This window comes from Anser anser (assembly GCF_964211835.1).
Source record: "Anser anser genome assembly, chromosome: 2".
Lineage (NCBI taxonomy): Eukaryota > Metazoa > Chordata > Aves > Anseriformes > Anatidae > Anser > Anser anser.
The window spans coordinates 146,739,343-146,762,740 of record NC_139721.1 but is presented as its reverse complement, the minus strand read 5'-3'; the positions used below and the strand labels follow the sequence as shown (position 1 = coordinate 146,762,740).

At 42.2% G+C, this 23,398-nt stretch overlaps 1 protein-coding gene across 10 annotated transcripts in view; it reads right to left on the bottom strand.

Moving 5' to 3' along the window:
• Positions 1-23,398, bottom strand: part of SVIL (supervillin) — a 137,458-nt gene that overhangs the window by 99,887 nt on the left and 14,173 nt on the right. For 5 of the 10 annotated variants that reach the window (XM_083823226.1, XM_083823222.1, XM_083823223.1 and 2 more), the window contains exon 2: positions 8,180-8,268. Coding sequence is in view for 4 of the 10 variants with exons in the window: in XM_083823225.1 (XP_083679351.1) it covers positions 4,020-4,083 (64 nt within the window). In the remaining 6 variants the exon portion in view is untranslated. Of the gene's footprint in view, positions 1-826; positions 1,391-4,019; positions 4,156-8,179; positions 8,269-23,398 lie in introns of those variants that run through there. The other 5 variants (XM_083823225.1, XM_083823221.1, XM_083823230.1 and 2 more) reach the window with 5 other exon arrangements.

Here is a 23,398-nt window from a genome sequence, read left to right as displayed (position 1 = left end):
TCCTTACACTAAAATGCAGAATAGAATAACGAACATGGAATTCCGAACAAAAATTCTAGAGCCATTTGTCAGACAAATACAGATTTGCAATCCAAAGAAAATGGATGATGGCCTTCCATTGCTAGCTCCTGAAAGGGGAATAGAGACAATGAGTAGAGCTATTTTTAAAATAGCAAAATTATTGGCAAGGACACTCTGCTTGCATTTCTGGAGATTAAAACACAACATCTGGAACACCCTTGAAGCAAGAAGCCTCTTCTTTCCCCCCCGTCCCTCACTGCGCGCCCCCCTTTTAGCAGCTGATCCTGCTGCAGAAGCGGACGGTAAAGCAGTGCCAGTGACTTTCACCTGTTGTGTCCTGGTCATGTTTAAAAATAAGAAAATGTAAAGTTGGAGGAAGCTTTCTTCAGAACACCCCAAGAGTCAAACTATAACAGAGTTCTCTCATGTAACAGTATTCACGTATGTTTATAGTACTTCTTTAACAGGAGAAAATTACTACTGAAAAATTTTGTTTTTGTGGGTGTTCTTATAGCTGCCTGTAGTGCTGTGGCTAAGGTTAACGTATTAAAACTAAAAAAGAAAAAAGAGTCACCTTACACACAAACCAACCAGCAACAGCACCTTCCATTCATAGCAGAATGAACTCATCCTCTAAGCAAAACCACAAGAATAAAAACACAAAATGCCTTAAGGAAGGCCGAATGACTGGCATGCACAGGCTGGAATAAACCCACTCACATTTCAACCTGACAGAGCCTCAAATATTCTCAAACAACTGGCTCCAACGACTGCGTGCGCGCTCTCCGAAGGACATGCTACTTACTGCTGAATCCTGCAAAAAATCCACTTGTCTGCCTTTACACAAAGGAAGAGAAATTGAAGGTACAGATGTGGCAGCAGGGGGCAAAGTCTTCTCAGAATAGTTAGTAACAACTCCTGAAGCGCTCTTTAGCCAAAATTTTCATAATTCTTGTTTTAGAGAAGTTTCTTACTTCAGCTAAGGCTCCTTCCCAAAGGACTTAACACTCACCGCTAAGAAAACAGAAAAGTGACTTCACAAAGTTACCAAATATCAACACACAAGGCTGGCAAGTGCATGTGCAGTCAAGATGATTCAGATAAGTCAGATAAATTTAGAACAGCGCTTTCCTAAAAGCATGCGTTCACCAAATGCAGCAAATATGCAGGAGCTATATTCCAAGGGCTGATTCCAGACATTAGAGCAAAAAATTTATTAGGGAAAATCTCCTTTTAAGAGTTCGCTGCGATCTGAAGTCCCCAACAACGTTACTCCTCGATCTGCCTTTAGTACTTCCATCCATCCCTGGATTTATCCACAGAAAAAGCTATAGGCTCTCCAAGCTCAGAGGACTAAGCCAAATGCAGTGTGGCAACTTCACATAGGACCAACCTTTTATGGTTGGAACAGTAGAGCTTTGATACAGCTAATCTACCATAAATAGCTCTTGAAACTCAGAAGGATCAAATCAGCTGTTTGCAACAGTCCCAGCCTGTAGCTGCTTCCAATCCAATTAGATTGTCAACTCTACCTTCCAGCTTTCCTTTTTATTCCCCCCTCCCGTCCACGACTTTTCAAGTCCTGCTCCTGCAAGAAATTAAACGCTGCACAGACAAATGCAGCCGAATAAAACGTGTTTAATAAAAACTGAAACAAATGAGTAAGTATTCTTGCAATTATCTCAAGGAGCAGAAGTTTTAAAACGGCTTGAGCATTTGATGTCTTTTTTTTTTTTTTTTTTTTTTTTAAATCAGCCCTGACTTGTAACGCAAACACGTGATTCAAAATAAGCAAACAGCTCTGAGAACAGTAAGCCCAGCTTTAAAAGGTTGGTAAAAAAACAAAGAAGATAAAACTTCATGGAGCACTATCCGTGTCCCAGATTAAGGCACTGAATTGCTTGCTTATTTTTTCTGTAACTTAGACACAATTGTGAAACACTAGAACTCACTGTTATGAATTTTTATATTACAGTGTTTCCTTTCTGGTATTTAGAACCATTTTCCCATAAAGAAACCCTAACTTCAGAATACTTAAATAACTGGGAGCGTCCAAAATGCACGTTTGCTACCAATACAAGCCAACAGATCTCCAAAAACCACCACAGGGACTACTAGAGCACAGTGACTGCCGAGAAATTAGTGCAGGGCCACTGCTGTGAAAGAGGACACCCGTTTGGATCCCGCGAAGCACAGATGAGCAGCATTATCTTTACGGTTCACTTCGCAGTGCAAAGGAACAGCACACAAGCATGTAAGCGTACATAAACAAAAGATGTATTTTTAACTACATATCATTGATGTCTCCCCATTAACTCTTTCCAAAACAAAGAGTTAAATTACTCCAGTACAGTGCAGGAACTCCAGCACTTCAAAGGGAGATGTGTCTTGGCTGTACAGCCTGAATCCATACCTCCTGGGACCAATGACACCCTGAACACTGCCAGAGCATCCTCCTATAATACTGGGCATAACATCTAGCATTTAAACATCGGTTCTTCTTGCACAAGACAGGAAGAAGAGGATTTCTAATTCCCAGTATTCAAACTGCTTCAAGAAGGGCCTGGAATTTGGCTCCTCTGGAAGCTAATCTAATGAAAAGGACAAAAAAAAAAAATCCATCATGGAAAATTCTGTATCCCTTTGTCAACTATCTGCCACCCTGCTCCTCTCTGAGCTTGTGTTAAATGTTATCACCTCAATTAAAGGACCTGGGTTTTAACTGCTGTGCAGAGTACGCAACACACACTGAACACAGGAGGAGTCGCTGGTTTCCATCTTGCCTGCAAAGACGATGGATGACGAAGTAACTTCAATTAAGTGTGGGTGGGTTAAATGAAGAGGCTTGTGTTTTGCTCTAACTGTGCATGAAGAACCCAGCTGTGTCACTTTCTGGAAGTGTCAGAAAAGTCAAAGAGTTGGAACTGGGCACAGAGGGCTGCCCTTTAGGCCCTGCTAAATGCCCAGCCAAATTAATTCAGATGCACAGGGGACAGCGAGCTTTTCATTAGCGTGGAGTAAACCGAGCATGTGACAAGTAGATTAAACAGACCTGCAAGATCTGCCTGAATAAGTTTATCACTTTGAACACTGTTTGTAGAACTCGTCACATTATGCTGCTTCTGCACAGTGGTGAAAAAAGTAGCCGAACCCATTGCTGACAAAAGTTCAGTGGAGCTCTTAGAATGCAGCAAGCATGCCTGCAAGTGCTGAAGAGAAAGAGCAGTCGTGAGCACGCTGCCAGAGCACAAGTGCTGGCGCTTCGTGCCCTATCCATAACCATTTCAAATCTTAGGTCTTTTATTACTGAGGAATTTGAAGGATGTGAGTTATGACATGGGAACACACCCCCTCTCAAGGAGCAGGACTGGGATTCCTTGTTTCTTTCATACAAACCACTCCACATCTAACTGCTCGCATCCATTCTCCCTATCACACAGGGCACTACAGTAAAGATTTCACTTTTGCAGCTAATTTAAAAAAAAAAAAAACAAAAACAACTGCATGTGCTCTTTTCACACACACTTCCTTGGCTACAAACTCACAAAACAGAACTGACTGTCATGGCAATGCAGCATTTTCTTCCTCTCCACCACAAAATTTCTCTAAGCAGAGCACAGGAAGCCACATGCAATATATTAAATCACCTCTAGCTCTTTAGAGCAAGTGTGAGATCTGGCTTGTACTGTACAAAGAGTATCACATCCCTTATCAAAAGAAAAAAAAAATGCCGTGCCCTTTTCAGGCCCCAGGTTCTGTCTCGGTGAACACAGAAGTGCACATGAACAGACACAACTTTGGTACCATGGTCTTGCTTTGCAAGATGAGTAACAGTCAAGACAAAACGCACAGTTTGAAAAGTCTGAAGTGAGCAAGCATGCATTCATTTAACATTTCAGCTTCCCAGTTTACAGATATCTTCTTCTTTTCAGCTGGGGATGGGAGGGAAGGGCAAGACTTCCCAGAAAAATCAAAGGCAGATTTAATGAGTGACTTACCAGCATCCATTGTCAGAATCATGACCCCACTTCTGCGTCCCAGGAAGCAGGAAGCCTTACCCATCCAGTGCGTGCGAATGACTCAGAAGGACAGCATGGCTTTGTTTCAGCTTATATCTTCCAGCTCATTCACCCCTCCTCCCTCTTGTGGGATAAAAGTGTTGCCTGTGCCTGACCACCCCCATTGGCTCAGTTCGGGAGCCACTCATTCAGCACACTCAAGTTGCTGTGAGAGCCTAAAATCAGCCATAGAGAAATTCTTACTGATTTTTTTTTTTAAACCCAGCCCCCTTTTTGTACTTCTGGGAGAACAAACAGTTCATTGTTTCGCTATCAGACACACGCTACAGCTGGTGGTGTTGTCACGGGGCCAAGCAATTGCCTGTGCTCGGAATCGATGAGGAGGTGGCCAGCCGGGGAGGGCTAGCATCAGCCATCCCCAACGCCAGGCACTGCCTGCCCGTGGAGGTAACGCCATGTGCCTTGTGTCAAAGCCTACGCCCTCCAGCTTCTCTTCAGCGCATCTATATACACCCCACAAACTGAGGATCTCATGGTTCGCCAGGGAGGATTTACCCTTCCATTTTATTTTTAAATAGGCAGAATGGTAAAGGGCCGCTGTCGCACACCTCAACTCCGCACGTTAAACTGCAGTGAGGAAAGTCTTCTTTTTTTTTCTTTTCTTTCGTTTAAATCTGAAGGGTTTTTTGAATGTAATAGCTAGGCTCTGCCCAAGGAATTTGGAAAGCTGCTACGATCTATTTGTGAACCACCACCCCAGTCAGATAATACAGCGTCAAAAAAAACCTCGCCACAATGCAAGTGAAACTCTATCTGATCAAGAGACATCTCAATCCTTTGTTAATTTCAATCAAACAATAAGACAGCCTAAAAAGTATGCACTTGGCAGGAGAGAAGGTAGAGGGCATTTGTTCCTTTCTGTACAATGCAATCCTCAAGAACTTCCAGTGCGACTTCGGGAGGCGAGTGCCTGTATCTCACAGGGCGAACTGCTGACAGACGTGGTATCTGTGCTTGGAGGTTCAACACACACAGTGAATGAAACGCTGGCCCTCTTCATCTTTTGATAAGAACTACCTTTTCTAAATAAAGCATGGATATATTAGGCTGCCATCTCGCCACGTTAGTCACCGCTAGATAACCTAAGATTCATAACTCCGCGATACGGCCACGAGTGTATTTTGGAAGTGTTGCTTGTGCTTGTTGAAATAAACAGAGCTTCCTCTCCTCCCATCCTCCATTTTTAGAAAAGGTATCAGTTGCAAGTCTCATACGCTAACGTTTGCAAAGGCACTAAAGAAGTTAGAATCCACAATTCAAAGAAATTAGCAGAAGCAGTATAATTACATCATCACTTCTCAGATTTCTTGACCTTCTCTTGCAGCGCATGACTTCACATCAACAGTCCTGAGTCACTGCAGTTTGAGGGAAACAAAATATTCCTAAAACCAAAAGTTTCTGACATTTTCAGTAGGACGCTGCAACAAAAACATTGGAAAGAGGCAGGGGTAATTCAGATTCTAGAAACAAAAGCAAAAGTTTTCAGCGAATGCAGATCAGGAAGCAGCTTCCTAGGTGAACAGACTGCTCCTCAAATACTTCCTACAAGGCTTTTGCTTTCAGAAGGGCTGTTAAACAAAATCAACTAGTGGTTTCATCTAAAGTTTACAACTCTCGAATTGCCAAGATGCTATTTTGTTGACCATAATCAGTAGCTAAGGGCATTTGTCACCAACCCAAGCCATGTGCAGAGATGCACATTAAATTTCTGGGAATGACACGGGGCATAGCTCACTTCCTCACCAGCAGTCATCCATTTGAAGAGGGATGCAGCAGTATGGAAGATGCTTTTGCACTCTCTACCTACCCCATACTTTTTCACTTGGCATCATCTTTATTAAAAATTCACGACAATCTGGACAAACAAACAACAACAAAAAGGATTTAAAAAATAAATAAATCAAAGTTTTGAGTATTCTACTTCAAGCTGTGCAATCCCAAAGCCCGAGAGGATCTAGGTAGAAGATAACCGAAGACCAGTCCTTACCAACAAGGTAGAAAACAAACAGCGAGAACCCCACAGCCTGCACTAGGTACCAAGCTAACCCAACACTAACACGTTCATCCTCAGGCAAACTGAGTGTGAGTAATACTCACTGTCAGAAAATGCCAGAAAACTCTCCAGTCACCAAACACACATTTCAAGAAAACACTAGCGTATACTGTACAAGAGCAAACCACTCTCAAGAGGATGATCTTCCTTGTATGCTTGGCTTTTGCAAGAAGTCCAATACTACTGCTCTGCAGCAGTAAATCACAGAAGTTCAGACAAAGTATTCTCAAATCGGAAAGAAGATTAAAAAAAACTTCTAGGTCAGTAGGAGATTGTGAGCTACAGCCCGGCATTACTGCTTAAACAGGCTACTTCTGCTCACTTTCGGAAAGCATACAGCTAATAGCAGATGTGAATATGCTCGTTCTAAACATTTCTGGAAGACACTTTACACAAATGCTTTTATTCGAGATTGTCAAGATTCAATACATTTTTTCATGACCATGCAAACCAGTTGTTTTTTTCCTTCAAATCTTGGTCAAGTTTCATTTTTCTACTTCAACTCCTTCCAACTTTTCAAGCTGCCTAGCATGTGTGAGAGGATAGTGACCACTGTCCCTACTCCTCCACTTGTTTTTAACATCTTAAAAAACCAAAAATGACAACAACAAAAAAAACACCATAGCTTTTGTTCAAATTTCCACTCTTTACGGCATGCTCTCCCAAGCCTTCAGAAGCTAGGAAAGGACCTTCTATCCCTTATTTTGCAGACACAAAATAGTGAGATCCTGATCATCTCCAAGAAATCACAACGCACAGAAACTACATAATTCTCAGAGCAAGATTAATCCCATGCACTACACAAGTAGTGGGAGTTGTCTTTATGGGAGGGACAGAACCTGATAGACACACACACACACAAAAAAATAGAAATAAAAATAAAATAAAAAAGGTCCCTTTTGTTCTTGGTTTGTGTGGGAAAATGCTTTACCACTTTCTGTGGGGAAAACAAGTGTAGTATATGTGAAAGATATGGCTGGATTAAACAGTACTTCAAGCTTTCAAATAACAGAAGGAGTTGAAATGTTCTTAAAATGATTTGTCCCAACAATGTTATACTTCCAGGGTGAGGTGAAAACAAAATGCATTGCATTTATATTCTGCATTGGTTTTGAGTTCCCCGAATAGCTGTCCTTTATAAAGGAAAGAATAGGTGCTACTGGTGAAGAAACATTTCTCTCCAGTAAGGGGGAAACAACAGCTGAAGGTGGAGGAGAAAAATTCTCTCATTGTGTCACCCCACTATTTGTTTCCAAATACAATGACAGCATGGGCCTATTTATAATTTTACCTTTCAAAAAGAATCAATTCCTCAGTGTCACAAAGCAGGAAGGACTCGAAAGCATAGCTCTGAGCATGACAAGGACACTAAATGAGGCTGGCATCAAAGTGCTCTACTGGTCACCTTCATAGAGCAGATCTTTGATGTCTAACACTATACACTCAGGTCACACAGCTGCAGCCTGCTCTGTATGGCTGGACAACGTGTACTAGACAATCTTGCTCATTACAGAAGAATCTAGAAAGTTATTTAGATCAGAGTACATGACATAGAGCCATAAGGCCACATGTGGTAAGGGCGAGATTCAAGCACCCTAAGAGGCAAGAACAAAAATAACTGAATTAAGTCTAAGTTGCAAATATATCCTCAAAAATCTGAAAAATGAAGACCGTACAGCCTAGAGGGCAGGCTATAGACCTGCAATTAATTAACATGTTACATTTCAAAGAATTGCCATTAGAATGGCTACTTATTTTAACATGCAACAACTGGAAGAGGGAGTGACAGAAGGTCTGGAAGAAGGGATCCATCCCAGTTGCCTGCTGGCTCTCAGTGCATGCTGAGGTGAAGTTTGGGGAACACCTCTTGTCACTTTCACATTGAATAACATTTCTTCTACACATACACAAGGAGGTACAGATGGATTCTGCTTTAAATGTTTTGTACAAACTCCAGAAAAAAAAAAATGACTACAAAAAATAGTTCATGGTTCAGATCTACACATATTCTTCAGCACACACTCACCTTAAATCCCAGTCATCCAGGTCTGACTCTCAAGGTGCATCTGCATTACCATGTCCAAGTGGCTCACAATCCAAAAGGCAGTCCTCCTCCTACAAGAAATAAACACAGAAAAGTATGGGTAAGAACCACAAATGCACATCCCAGGATATGAAAACAACTTTAGAAATACTAGGCAGTTGGACAAAGGGTTAACTACATGGAAGAGAGCAGTTTAGAGTATACAGCTACTTCATCCATTCATATAGACAAGATTGCCACCACAAGCAACAGCACTTTTCAGAGCCTATCTATTGATGTGCTGTAGCTACATTCACATGGAAAGAGAGGTTTTGCAAGTTTAGTAGGAACCTCAAGGAACCTGACACTTCAGTTACTAAAGTCAGAGCCTTTAACGAGACACATTCTTGAGCTACCAATTTCTTGAAAAACTGAGCTTTTACTTAACAATCTCACAGAAAATAGTCTGTATTACACCTTTCTATAAGGTCATGCAGCACTGAAGATGACAGGACCACCGCACCATCTACCAGAAGACTACTGTCTTCAAAGTCCAGTCTTAAACACCAATGGATACAACTGGAAGAGCCATAATAAACCATCTCCAGGTCTGCCTGTAACACAAACTGCTTTCCCACAGGGTGACCTAGCCCAGGTGTGGTGACTCATGTTGATGAAATGTTCAATTCAGGTTGTTTCAACCTAGATTCACTATCCTGGCACTACATTGTCCTTAAAGATGCCAACCCCTTGAACTCACAAACCCACAGTAATCAACTACTCAAGGCTTGCTACTGTATTCTCTACCACTGATGAGGCTGTTTCTTCCCACAGGGAAACAAACAGAGCTCCAATGCAGACGGAAAATAGTCCATGAAATATTATAATATTATATATTACATAATATGAATAGTCCACAAAATAGTACCTGCTGTTAAAGAGATTATTGTCTCCCCCTTGCAACAACCAGCTGCAAAAAACGTATTTTTACTCTTGCAGGGTGAGGGTTCAGCTCACCTGCGTGGTATTTTTAGGTGGCAAATATACCGCTCAGGTCTTTCACTTTCACAGCTGCTTCACTAAACTTCCTTTTTTAATCTAATAAGAGGCACCAAATGACATCATGATATCCTGAGCAACCAGAGCAACAACTGCTAAGAGCAGCCAGATCGCTGCTCTGCCTCCACTGCAGCTGCTGAACATGTCAGACGCTAAGAACAGCATCTAGAGAAGAGGTCACAGCGTAAATAATTCATTGAAAAGACAAAAAGACACACAACACGAGCTTTGCTCGAGCTTGGAAAATATCTGAGTTTAGGAGGCAAACAAAACCCCAGATGTAGACTACCTTAGAGCCTATGGGAACATTTAAGGGAGCAATTCAGCCCGCTCCGTAATGTCATGCAGCTGTTCATACATGTTAACCAACTGAGTTTTTATGGCCTACCCACATTTATCTTTGTATTTCAGATAGGAAACTGATCTAAAGTTCCTTGAATACGGTAAACCACAACCTATTGTTTGCCCATCTCCATCTTTCTGAGGAACGTTCCTCTGAGGTGAATGAATGGCAGAGGCTTGCTGTCCTCAAATAGACAAGCCAAGGGTTTGAAAAGCAATAATAGTTTCGCTCAACTACTTCAAGGGTTTCCTGGAAGTCATCGTGAGGTAGGAAGAGATGACATTTATAATGCACAGAATGTATTAAACCTAGTCTGTGCTACCACTGTTCCCCTGGTGTATTTCATTATTTCTTCTGATTTGGCAAATGCTACGTTTGTGTATTGGCACAAAACTGAGAAAATAGCACTGCAGTTTCGAAGGCCTGTATCTCTGAGGCCTGATAAAGTCTGTCCTTGCAACGGGACCTTGAATATCCAGTGTGAGTTGAACTATCTTGACAGATTTGGGGTGGGTGTTTTTATTTATTTATTATTTTTTTATATTTGCCTATGTCACTATATTCTGTGAATCCTTCTTAGCGTCTGAAGCCTTACAAGAAGTTTTGGCAAGAACAGACAATGAGGCTAGCACAAGGCCCAAGAAACAGAGCAACTAGCAGTGAACATTTGAGATTGCAATCAAAATGTGAGAGCTGGAAATTGAATTCCAACCTTTTAAAGCCTGACCTTGGCTGCGATTTTCTGCACTCTGTCCAGTTCATCTGAGAAGTGTCTGGCGGGTCACTCGAACCACGTAGCTGACAACTTCTGCATTGTGAGAGCTTAGAACAAAAGCAGGAAAAGGCACTCCAAATACTAATTTTCCCTTTCTGATAGACTCCACTTTGTTACATACTTCATGGCTCCTGGGATTCGACAGCATATTATGAAGAAAAGACAGACACCAACTCATTATTTGGATGCTGGATATTGGGACTTAGGAAGACAGGCTAGTGGGTAACTGCTTCCACTTAGCCACAAAGACACATCATTTTTGACCAAGAAAAAGAGCCAAACTTCCAGTTTTTCTAAACAAAGATTATCCCGGATGTAGATAACAACAGTATTTGCTTGGATTTATCACCCAAAAGCCAAACCAGGAAACGGTGCCACTTTGTACACAGCAGACAGAGCTATACCTGCTCTGTAAGAATGCACAGTGACCCATCGGGTTATCTATAGGGTGGCCGCATGACAGATACGACAGCTTCTCGTCTTTAAAGAGCCTCCTAGTTCTGGAGTTCATACATGCAAAATGGACTTTAAAGAGTTTTCCTGAAACAAGGTTAGAAATTTCAAGTGAGCTTCTGAAGCACAAGAATTAATTCCAACGCAGCCTTTAATACCAGGTTTAAATAATGTCTCACTGTGTCTGTACTTCATGAACAACAAAAAAATGGGCTTGGTCTGGTGGGAGGTGTCCCTGCCCATGGCAGGGCGGTTGGAACTGGGTGGGCTTTAAGGTCCCTTCCAACCCAAACCATTCCATGATTATATATATATATATATATAAATATATATATATATATATAAGCATATATACTATATATATAATATATTGTATTATATTTAGGGCTATTATATTATATATATAATAGCCCTAAATACATTTTCATTAAAAAGGTGAGAATTTTTCTAATCAATTGCTTATAATCAGGTCTGCTCCGTTCCTCAAAAGGACTTTGAAGGGCTTGTGGAGTTTATGCAGTGTGTTTTCACCAGATAAACTTTTTCTCTGCATCCCTCCAATGTCAAAAAGGACAGGAAAAGGAAAGAATTTTTAAGGGTGTTTTATTTATCGACTTGTATCACATTGTTCTGCAAAGCCTTCCTCTTCTCAGGCTCTTCAAACGCCATCCAATTAAGTCTGAGCACACAAAACTTCTTAAAGATATTTTGATAAGTCACCATTCTGCAAAGCCTTGGTACAGCTTCATTTCTCACAGAGAATAAGAAAATCCAGACTGGAAAAACCCGGCGGAGAGGCAGGGGACCCAGCAAGTTTCCCGTAAAGCAAGAAATCCTCAGAGGGAGCCCAATTAAAGCAATGCCTAACACCTCTTTCACACTGTCTGAGCTTAGGTGCCATCCTTCTTCGTGCTTCAGAAGCACGCAACAAAACATACCGGGCAGCAGCCAAGTGCAAAGGAGATTTTCAGCCTGACGGTTATGCTTTTACAGCATCCCCTTTGCTCCCCCACCACACCAAAAAGAAAGATCACAAAGATGTTCATGGGTCTGGGTCTCTCAAACACTGGAAAAATCTCTTAAGAACAGCAAAATTCAGCTCTGTCTGCACTCAGCCCCTACATTGGTCCTTGCCCATTTTTTCTTGCTCTCCAGTCATTCTGGAAGAACCCAATGCAAGAACAGGATACAGACGCTTCTGTTTGTACCCAATTCTCTTAGAAAACACACTCAAGAGCTCAAATCCACCCTACTGTTATTTCTTCCATTCTGTCCTCTCACTTAAATCACCATTTATGCACACGAAGGGATCTGCTCCAACCAGGACTCTCCTTCAGCAAGTTTCTCTTCCGTCTGACCTTACTTAACACCGTTGTACTTGACCATCTGGTTTAGTCCCCCTGGCCAATGATGTTTTCAGAAACAATCTGCTTTTGCACATTCCAGATGTTGAAAGAAATCCCTTTTCTGCATTACTGAGGAAGACCTGCTAAGGAGCCAGTCTCTGCAAGTCTTGTGGTAGAAACATGCAGGACTCTCAACTTCCCTCAGCACCCAAATGAGAAACCACTCGCCCAAAAGTTACCCATTTATCCCGTTGAGAGCTACCCAAAGCATAACAGATACAGACACAATTCTCTTACCACACCAGCAGTAGGTTTACACAAGTGCAAGTGTGACAGATGACTCCTAAAACTAGCATAGCTTCTGGAAATATATTATCCGAACCAAAAAGTCACGTTACTGCAAAGCAACATAAATGTTTGAGGTGCATGTTGGAACAATCAAGCGTCCACATTCATCCTTACCACATTAAAGCGCTATTATTGATACATGCCAAATACTTCTCAAGCAAGAAGAAATAAAAGCAGGAAGCTCAAAAAAGCCCTTTAGCCAAGAAAGTCACAAGACATGTTAATGTGAAGTTTTTTCCATAGTTGTAGGCTACAGTTTCTCTTCGAATCTGGTTTCAAATTTGATGAAATAGGATTCTGCAAGAAACTCTACACCATCTCACAAGCTGCCGTCATACACTGACCTCTAGTGTAATAAAGACTCAAAACATCAGAAGTCTCTTCAAAGCCTTACGAAACATTATCAAGTTATTTTCCCAACACTCTGAAGGACGCTTCTGTGAAATAAAACACACTTCAGTCAGACGGTGCCAGCAGGATTATTCTCAATTGTTTAAGAAAACTGTAGGACTGGTACAAAAAGCTACAAAACTTGAATTCTTTTAAGGAATGTGAGGCTCGTGCTGTGTTTACATAAAGTACTTTACAACAAAGCTGTATTTAGGTACTTTGAACACCAGCTTAATTTAACATCTAAATATTCTGGATGTACAGAATTGTTTCCTAACTAAACTTTTACAAAACTCAGTTAAAAGCATCTCAAATATAAACACTCAGCTTGGGCAAGCTCTGTACCTGAGAAACATGATTAGATCAGCCCAGGTTCTGTATCAGACTCTCAGATGGCACGTGGAAAGAGCTGTTGGCTCAGAGGTACTCACTGTAGCCAGCACTCAGGACAAGAAGTCTGCTGGAAGTAGAGGATACAAAAATCCACGTGGGTCCTCATTCACTAAGGACCAGCCAGAGCCACCCCAGGCAGACCAAGGTGAGAGAGTGGCTGGTTGGTTTTGCATGACAGCTTTTGAAAAAACATTGTTAGTTTTCAAATTGTCATCTTAAAACCTGAACAGAAACACTTCCCCCCGACAGCTTTAACAATCGAAATGTCAGCATTTCTTTATGAGCTAACTATAGTTTTATTATAAAAACTACTTAACAAAGGTGGAACCAATTTTAAGACAGCATTGCTGAACAGGACAATTAAAATGGATGCCCAAATAATTTAGGGCCTTTATGCCATTTCTGGTATAAGCCCTAAGCACCTGTCCAGAAGACTTTGCACAACAAGTCCCAGTGATATTCAGTTTAACTCAGCCTCCCGTAAAAGCAGGGTGTCATTCAGAAACAGCTTCTGAGAGAAGTGTCATTTTCAAAGTGTCCAAGCGTTCCCATTCCTGTACACACGGCCTCTGAAATTCAGGCATATACGGCTACGTTGGAACAAAAGCTTTCATATGCGCTCTAGAGGGCAAGCTCTTATACACTGAAATCTCTTTAGAACAAGACACTAAAAGCTTAGGAAATATCAAGTTCAAAAAGATTTCAGCACAGCATGAAAACAGCCATCGCAATTTCAATGTATGAAGGAAGTATTTGGAAATCATCTCCAAGACGGTTGTTTGAAACTAAGTTCAGATCAACTAGAGGAGGTCCTTCTTCTTTGTGTTTCCCTATCTGAGTCTGTGAAGGCAACCTAGAAAGTAAAGATTGATTTTTTTTAAGGCTGGTTTTTAGCTGTGAGTACAATAAATCCTTATCTGCAATGACAACACCTAAAAGAACAGTTTTGCGTTAAAAACAAACAAACAAAACACAACACAATTATTCAGTTATATGTTTAAACCTAAACATCTAAGGTTAAAAGCTACTTCTGAAATACATGTACGCAACTAGGAGGACAACTGTTGGCATCTACGACACTTGCCTTGTACACCACAGCGAGCTCCCTGCTGCCCCAGCAATGAACGCAGCACCCAAAGCAGCCCCTCTGCAGCCATCCTAGATTGGGTTTGGATGGGCTGTATCCTGCAGTCTAACCTGGCAGCCTCTCGTCAGACCTAACACCAAGTACACAAACCATAATGAAGCACTGCACCCTTCATGCAATCCACCAAACAGTCCGGAAGAAATGGGATTCCTGGCCACCGGTCCAGAACTGCAAAGGACGAATTTTACCTACAAGAACATGCTTTGCTTTTCTATGCCACAGCCCTTTTACAGCCAAACACTCATACCCCAATTATAGCATGGAGTCAAAACAGTAGGACTCAGGATTTCCAAGGATCTTGGCCACCAAGTAAGGTCATTTCGGGCTGAGTTATGTATAAGATGATATTTCAATATGAGAGATCCTGGTCTAAGCCACACACTTCGTCTCCAATTCAAGTATGCCAGCCTGGCCAGCTACTTACCTCCCATACAGCCAATGCATCGCTCAGAAAAGGAGCTGTAACAAGAAGTCACTTACGCTGAACTGCAATTTCTGCCCACCAAATGCTTTGCCAGTGACCAGGAAAGCACAGCACCGCTCCTCCCAGTCCAAAGGGGGCAATGGCTAATACACCGAGCACATCAGGCAGATCCCTGAACAAAAAGTGCATGGAGAAGTGCATAATTGAGTTCTGATGGCTTGCGCAACAGATCCTTGCCATTGTATTTGACAGAATGTGTTCTTCCAACTATTTCTGCCCTAAATTCTTGTATTTAATTCAACGCATGTGGCGATGGAATGACTTTTAGAACAGTGGTGTGCATCAGTACACAGATGTTCCACATTTGTCATGTCACATGAACCTCGTGGCTGACACCCAACCATTACAGGCTAAAAATCCTCCTACATAAAAATCCACATATGATGCATTTGTTCCTAGACAAACATCGGACAATATGTTGGGTTGCTAAAGACATTATTGGAGAAGCTGGACTTTCTTTTTTCTTTTTTTTTTTTTTTTCTGAACTGGCACAAGCATTCTTTGGTTTCCAGAAATAGAATTAAATACATATTGACACACTCTACAATATACTAATCATGTCCAGAATTATTTTATTTTTTTTATGGATAGCCATTTTTCTAAAGAAACTAAAAACACGGGAGTGAAGCAGACGACATCATAGCCAGCAGAGATCTCTACAGTCTTCACTCAAGTTTCCTAGTTTGTTCCTTCCTAAACAAACCCAAACAAAAGGACGGCACAGAAACTGATGCCACAACACACTACCCAAGCTCTGCCCTCAGATCCTTACATTCAGCACTGTGATCATCACAAGGAACACAACTCAAGCTGTGGTACCTGCTAAGACACTTGTGCATCCCGGGCTAGTGAAATATGCCATGCTAGATGTTATATCAGGCAACTGGTAAAGTGCCACGCTGCAGGTTGCGTGAGTTATCAGGCAATTGTGTGCGTGACTCAGTTTTTCCCAAACTGGCAATATAACACCACGCGCTAATTCCCGGGCTATCGAGGCAGTAGCCCTGAAACACAACGGGGCTGTAGCTGGCAGATCACTGTCTATCCAACCACCACATTTCTAAGGGAAAGTGACCTGAAGTTAACTCCGCGTTCCTCATCAAATGCACACAGCCTACATGCAGAAATCTACATGACCAGTACATTTGGATTTTGGCATACACTAGAAAGCCCCTATTAATTCATACCATACATCAGTACCTGCGAGCAAACAATACATTCAAGTCAATCTAAAGCCACTTTCTACCAGTTACTGCATGTCACAGATCAGCAGCCAGCACCCTACGACACGAGAGAGATGGTTTCAGTTTCTTGCTGGCAGAAGCTCGTGTGACCTTGGAGAACTTGGAGAAGCCCCTGGGGTCAATCCGTGGCTCTGCAGCAATCTCAGCTGGCTGCTGGCTGCCAGATCCTCCGTCCTCTCCCTGGCTGCTGAGCCTGTCCCTTCCCTGCTCCACGACTTGTTTGGCCCTGCGCTGACTCATTTCAGACCAGCAACCATAAAAATAATTCAATTCCTTCCTCACATGTTAAACACATAAATGACTCACTGCAAGGTCAGAAAAGCAGAGCTGATGCAGAGAGGAGAGTTGGTACATGGGGCACGGTACCATATTCCAGCTTCTGGTTCATCATCTGAGATTCAGAGACCTGCCCAATTTCAGAGAGGTGAGGTTGAAAAAACAGAGGTTAAAATGTAACTGTCTGGAGCAAATTTTTAGATGCCGCCCCTAGGGAAGGGAATTGTTTCACAAAATACCTATATGGGAGGAGCCTTTGGCTCCCATCACCTAGATGTCAAGGTTCTCCAAGGACTCAGAGTCAGACAACTACAGAAATAAAATAAAGTTTTCAGAGGAACCCTTGCTGTGGCAGGAGGCTCCAGGCCAAGCCTCTGTTTTGCAGGAAGCTGCAGTACAAGGGAGGTAGGAAGGAACAGGCACAGAATTGGTCTTCTCCTGTTCTGGGAAGCATTTCTTCCTCAGCCTGTTGCAAATGTCATGTATTTCCCAGTTCTTCTATTGACACAACTGTCTTAGGCAAAATAGTAAGACAGGATGTGTGGGATTAGAACAGACGCACACTAATAGTACCAAAGCAGAACCAGAAACGTCATAGCAAACGTTCAATTTATTAGCACAATTTGAACGCAGCAGACAGAATGTATTTAGCAACATATATTATCCAGCAGAGTAAGCAGTGAAAACCTGACTCAACATTTAGAGGTTATGGTAGACAGAAAATGAGAAAGGTGACCTGTTGGAAACAGCTACGTCGGTAAAGAAATTCAGCACATATCTAATAACGAGTTTCTTTATTAAGCATTCTTTCTATAACTGCAGCGCATCTCCTCATACGTGCTTTAACCAATTAAGTAGCAGCCATCAGCCCATCTGCAAAACATTAAGTAGCCTCTGGAGCCTTTAGCCTCCTTGTTTGTTTTAAGGAATCACATCACAAATCACAGAACAAACCATCGTCTTATTTATGAGCTAAGCTTTGGAAATTTTACTCACTTGGTGGACTGCATAATTATGGCAGAGACTGTCTAGTCCTGCGGGATTTGCTTAGTTCCTTGCTAACTGACTCTGCTATTAAAAAGCTTATGCTGCTTATAGTTTATTTATGGACTTTGGTTCTTATGTTTTAAGGTACTTGTCTCAAGTTAAAGCTCAAGTCTAATATCGGAGAAATCTTACAGCATACTTCATTGTAGCGAACAGCAGCCTCGTTAGTCAGTAATACAGTCACGAATGCTGTATGTGGAAGACAATAACCTGAATTTCGTGGAAACAATGCCATTACCACTCAATTTGCCTGTTTTGCATAAATCTGTTCAGAAGGTATCTTTGCTGTTAGGCAGTCTATTGAATAAACAATAAGAAAAAAAAGACACCAGATATGCAGCTTTTGTTGGAAAGGAAAGTTACGCGTGTTTATTACAACACAACAAGCTCCTGTGATAAGATTTACATTTCCAGAGCGAAGTAGTCTGTCTCTGCTGACAAATTCTGTTTTGAAAACAGAAGCAAGTACCATAAGCCAAAACACCAGCAGCACTGGAAGAGCCGCACTTGGATTACTCTGCATGTCATTTAGCTGCTAGAGGCAAGAAGCTCCCAGCCGTACAAGCGACAGAAGCACATCCTTGCTTGCCTCACATAACGCCTGGGAAAGCAGGGCTGAGATTCTCACTGCGTGTTTACCGTGATCACCACCTGGAGGCCTTATCATTCCTGGCAAGCGCTCCTCTCCTCCCACCGCACTGCTGGGTAAGGCATCTGAAGGAGAGCAGACCTCCCTGTTTCAGGCTCTTGAGAAACTGCAGCTCAGTCTGGCCCTGCACAGAGGTGTGCACGCTTGCTTTTCCCCATCTTCATGCAAATTCATAACCTACACACTTCGGGCAGATGATCAGTTCGTTAGCTAGTCAACAGTGGAGAAGTGCATTTTCTGAAACATACACAAAGGGCTACAACATACAGGGTAAATTCAACTTCTGTTTTTGCTTTATTTTAATTAAATTTTAGATGGCCTTGTTTCACTTGAAATGATAAGGATGAGGTTATTTGTAGATTGGTAACAACCTTCTGAGGAGCTGGCCACGCTGCAGCAAGGCAATTCCCTCTCAGATAGGTAACCCACTAGGCTGGATGAAGAAGGGCAAGAACCTCAACGAATGCAAAAGTTAACTACATTATCTTTGAATTTCATTCAAGTTCAAGGGAATTTTCCTACCTACAGGCTTAAAAAAAAAAAAAGGCAGGAAAAACACAATAGTGCAACACAAACAAGCAAGCTTAAAATTAGGTTTACAGCAAGCCCAGGAATCATCTGCTGTTTTCACTCTGAACTGCAAGGATGAGATTCTGTGCTGTAAAACACTCACCTCATGTACTGGCCAACTGGCAGGCCCAAGAGCTCTGAATTTATGCTATCTGAGCATAAATCAGTCAGTGCTATCCAACCTGCACTTGGGTAGCTCTGCTCAGCCAGAGCTCGGTTATAAATCAGAGCCGCGCACACTTGCGGTGTGCACTCGTACCAAGAGTTACCTCTGACACGTGTGGGTCCACAACTAACAGGGGCGGGAACCTCTTCTGGCAGAGTGCTGTGGGACAGACACAGTGGCCAGAAACATACACTGGAGTTAGAACTTCAGTCACCAGGTCAGGGGGCAAATCATAGTGCTCAAACCCTCCTTGGCACACCTACTCCTTAATCTTCAGCTTGAATTCCTTCCTTATCAATACGTACAATACCAACACCTATCAAATAGACACACCAAAATAAAAGCCAAGTGCTAGTTGCATAAACTAGTTCATCCCCAAAATCCAATTTTAAAAAAAAAAAGCGAAGCACTTTAACTGCCACATGTTGTAGGCAGTCTGAGCGTGTGATGAAGAAGTCTGAAGTCTTCACACGGCAGCCCGTGCGCAGGGTTCACTGACTGCATGTTCAAACATCCTCAGCAGCTTTGCCCAAGATACACCTGGCAAACAGAAGCTTTCTTTTACGTCCGTAAATTAGCTGCCAGTGATTCCAGTCACACAGCAGCCCATCTTGACCTCATATCCTAACAAAGGCAAACTCCTACGCCTAATGGCAATTGCCATGCACAGCTGCGTATTTGAGCAAGAACATGTTCAGCTTTCAAAAATTCCTCAAGAAAGACCTAGAACTAGAGCACGGCTGTAATTAAATAAACGCCAGTGTTAGCCAACACAAAATACAATCTTAATTTAAAGGCCCCTTCGTTATTTAATAAGCTTCTATACAACTGAAATGGGACATCAGAAGTGGCTCCATTACAGTCTCTCTTTTAGCTCCCTAAGCAGGGACATCAGTTTTTCTGGACACCTTCTGAAAGGGCTGCAAAACCGAACTACAATGTTCCTAGACTTGTTGAATAGTAACACTTACAGATATTTTATCAGCATGTAATCCAGTGACTTCTGTCAACCGGTGGAACAGATTTCCACACATGCTCATCAGATTGTCCTCCAGGATCTCAGAGTAAGTTTTTAGAAACATTCTTTCAGGCTCATTGACATTTGCATGTTTTGATTTCATAAGAGCTTTCTTTTTCTCCTTCAAAAGACAAATTTCCTTATGCTGGAGGTTACAGTGCTTACACTCTTAAGAAAAAACATAAAACCCAACTGCCCACTCATTCCCACTATAAATATATTTTCAAGATTTTGTTTCAAATCAAACTTTAGTTTGATTTGTGTACTTTCTCTTATTCTTCCAACTCATTTTGCAGCCATGTTACCTCCCTGTTGTAACCTCATTCTATGGTAGTCAAACTACCCTGAAGTTCCAGTGTTAATACCTAGTACTAAGGTCAAGAGTATCTGTTCCCCCAAGCCGGAACGCATTCCCTTTCTCCCTCCAACACAAATAAACTTTTACCAGTGTTCATACTCCACGTCTCCCTCAGCAGTTGAGCACAGGAGAAACGAGTACAGGAGAAATGCTGAAAAACAGGTGCATAATTGATTTCTAACAGGGTTTACAAACAAGATCTTGAGCAAAATTTAAACAAAATCTTGAGCAAAACTTAAGTGAGGAACTGCTCGGTTTCCATTTAATCTAGTCAGTCAAAAGGCATTTGCAGAATAATGTTTACTGCCAAATACAAAGAATTCGCCGTCTTAAGTACGTTGAGCTTACCGTATGCTGAGGAATGGCAGTTGTCAGAGCTGCTTACCACGGGACTGCAGAGGGACAGATTTGCTGCATCAGGCACAGAGAGCAGCAGGTAGCAAGGCAGCCGATGGCAGTTTCACCAGGGGAAGCCCACCTTATCACAAGCAGTGCCTACAGCTTGAACATGCTAGCACGAACAAAACAGGCAACAGAAACAGCTGTCCATTGCCAGACCTCAAGAATTAAGAGACCCAGGCAGTGCTAGCGGTAGTAATTGCACAGTTCTGACCATCAAGTTTTTCAAATTAGTCTGGAAGAGCCTTTTTTTTTTTTTTTTTTTTGACTCTCCTTGGGCCTTACCTATGGAAAACAAACCTGCGAGGCAGTATCATTCATATAACTTCTGCCAACTTCTGAACTCGGAAATTTTTGTGCTATTGGTTTCAAACAGGTAAGCAAAGGCTTTTAAATGGTTATATTCTCCTCCCAACCCACCCCCAAAAAACCTCAGTGGAATTGGACAACTGTGTATAGGTGATCCCAACAACAAGTACTGCATGAATTTATCTATTCATCTTCTCAGACAACAAGATCACCCCATCCTGCAAAAAGGGGAATTTTCTGCTTCAGCTCCAAAACCCCCTGGAGAGCTCCTGCGTTGCTGGACATTAGGCAGACAGGCAGCTGCAGGAGCTCCAGGACAAAGCAGAAGGAAAGCAAGGCGGTGTTGGGTCCAGTACTCCCAGAACATCTTGTTTAGCTGGCAGCAGGAAGGAAGATGCTATTCTGCCAGGGAACACAGCATTTCCGCGCACACCACCGCCCCGGTCTAGCACAATCATCGAGCGGAGCACAAACCAACCAAAACACCCGTGCTTACTCTTGGCCAGGAATGAAGACATTGCAAACACGGCTAAAGGAGAGGGTTTGGTGGAAGGCAAGAAAAAGCAGAGAAGTGCTAGAATGGCTGGCAACTCCAGGTGCCTGGCCAGCCAAAGTGGAAGTAGGAAGTACAGGATTGTCGTATTTGAATGAAAAGTGGAAAGGGAGGGAAGTACAAACTGTGTTTAAAGTCGCTGCTGAATAAAAGCCTTCTCACTTGAATTGGGCAGTCAGTATCAAACTTGTAGAGTAAGAACAGTAAATTCTCAGTAGACTTCCATTAAACTGTGTGACATATGATAGATCACATGGAGAACACTATAAAATCTGGAAGGTGGCTGTGATCTTCAGTTACATTCAGCTATACTGTAAGACCTGCTTTGTGCAGAAGCCTTAGCACATGCTCCTTCTGCATCTCTACCAAAAAGGAATCAAATCTAGGTTTGGCAGAGATGGACTGGCATTTCCTGCCCCAGCTAGATTAGCAATCGCTACAGCTCTGCACCAAAGCAGCATCATTCATCTGGTAAGCACAGCAAAGGCAAAATTGCTTCGTGTATCTGGACAAAACCAGGAACAGCCAAGTAATCCAAAAAGTTTTAAATGAGAATTAAAGCTGTGCAGTTCTTGAGAGAGAGGCCCGTAATACAAAAGCAGCTCTTTAGAAGTGTATCTGCTTTCAAGCAGCTCTTCTGAAGCTAGCAAGAGGCCACCTAATTCAGAAAGCATTTCTCCTCCTCTTCCCCCTCTCCCCCCTCCAAGACAATCTCTCCTGATCAGGTTAGTATGAATCATCCTGAAACGCAGACGCACATTATCCAAACGCCAGAGAATAGCTTGGCTGCTGGGAACACCTGGATCAACTGGACGCAGGCTGAGTGTCTAGTGATGAGGTCTTCATTGCAAGCTAGGGAGGAACACACGGCCAAAGAGAACTAAAAACAAACAACCGAGAACAGACTAATGACAGAAACAGACCATAAAATCCAAAATAAAAAGTTGAATGTCTTACAAAAGACAACAGTAACAAGTGGCTACAGTTTCTAGAAAGGCCAGTTTCAGAAATGGAAGGAATATGAAACATTTAGCTCTCTCAGACAAGGCAGAAGGACACAATTAATGCCATATGGTCATTAATCAGTAGGTCGTGCCCTGGCCTACTCAGATCATCTCTTGACAATGTATTCCAGGACATTTCCTTAGCGTTTAGATTTACTTCCTGAGTTTAAGCATCTTGTGATAGAATGACTAAAAACTCCACGCTAATTACTGAAATTAAATGTAAGAATTCCTTAGTGAAATTACTGAATTTATATTTAAGAAAAAAATACATTTAAAAAACTAACAAAATAACTTATTTAGGGGCACACTGGATCCACGAAGCCTACTGCACTCCTGTTCACCCAAGCGAAGACTCTCGATCTGTCAGCGACGGTGACGTTACGCCACGCCGGAGAGCAGAACTCTTACGGAGATGTGATCGTCTTCTGATCTGCAGCTCCTCAAAGCATCTCAGCTCCCTCGGCGACGCCTCAGACAGCTCTCTTCACTGAGCAATTACAGAACAAGGCTGAAGGCTTACTTATAACACCAGTGCCATAGCCGTAGTTGAAAGCCCCTCCCCCCCAAAGTCTTGGAGATGGGTAGTGCCAAACGAGAAAGAAAGAGGAATGAGGCAAAATGAAGCAAGGGCAACAGACAAGATGAAGCAAGCCTCTCAAGTGCCTAAAAACACTGGAACATCACAGTGATTCTTGGGAATCAGGTGCACCAAAAAATGCATGCTTAATCTGAACAACGATTAGAACCTGATTTATTTATTTATTTATTTTTATAACCTGAAACCACAGCACTCAACACAGAAGCTATTAGGAGGATTTAAAAAACAAAACACAGTACTCAGGTTGCCGTGAAATAATATCAGATCTTGTGCTCAAAGATCAAAGAAAG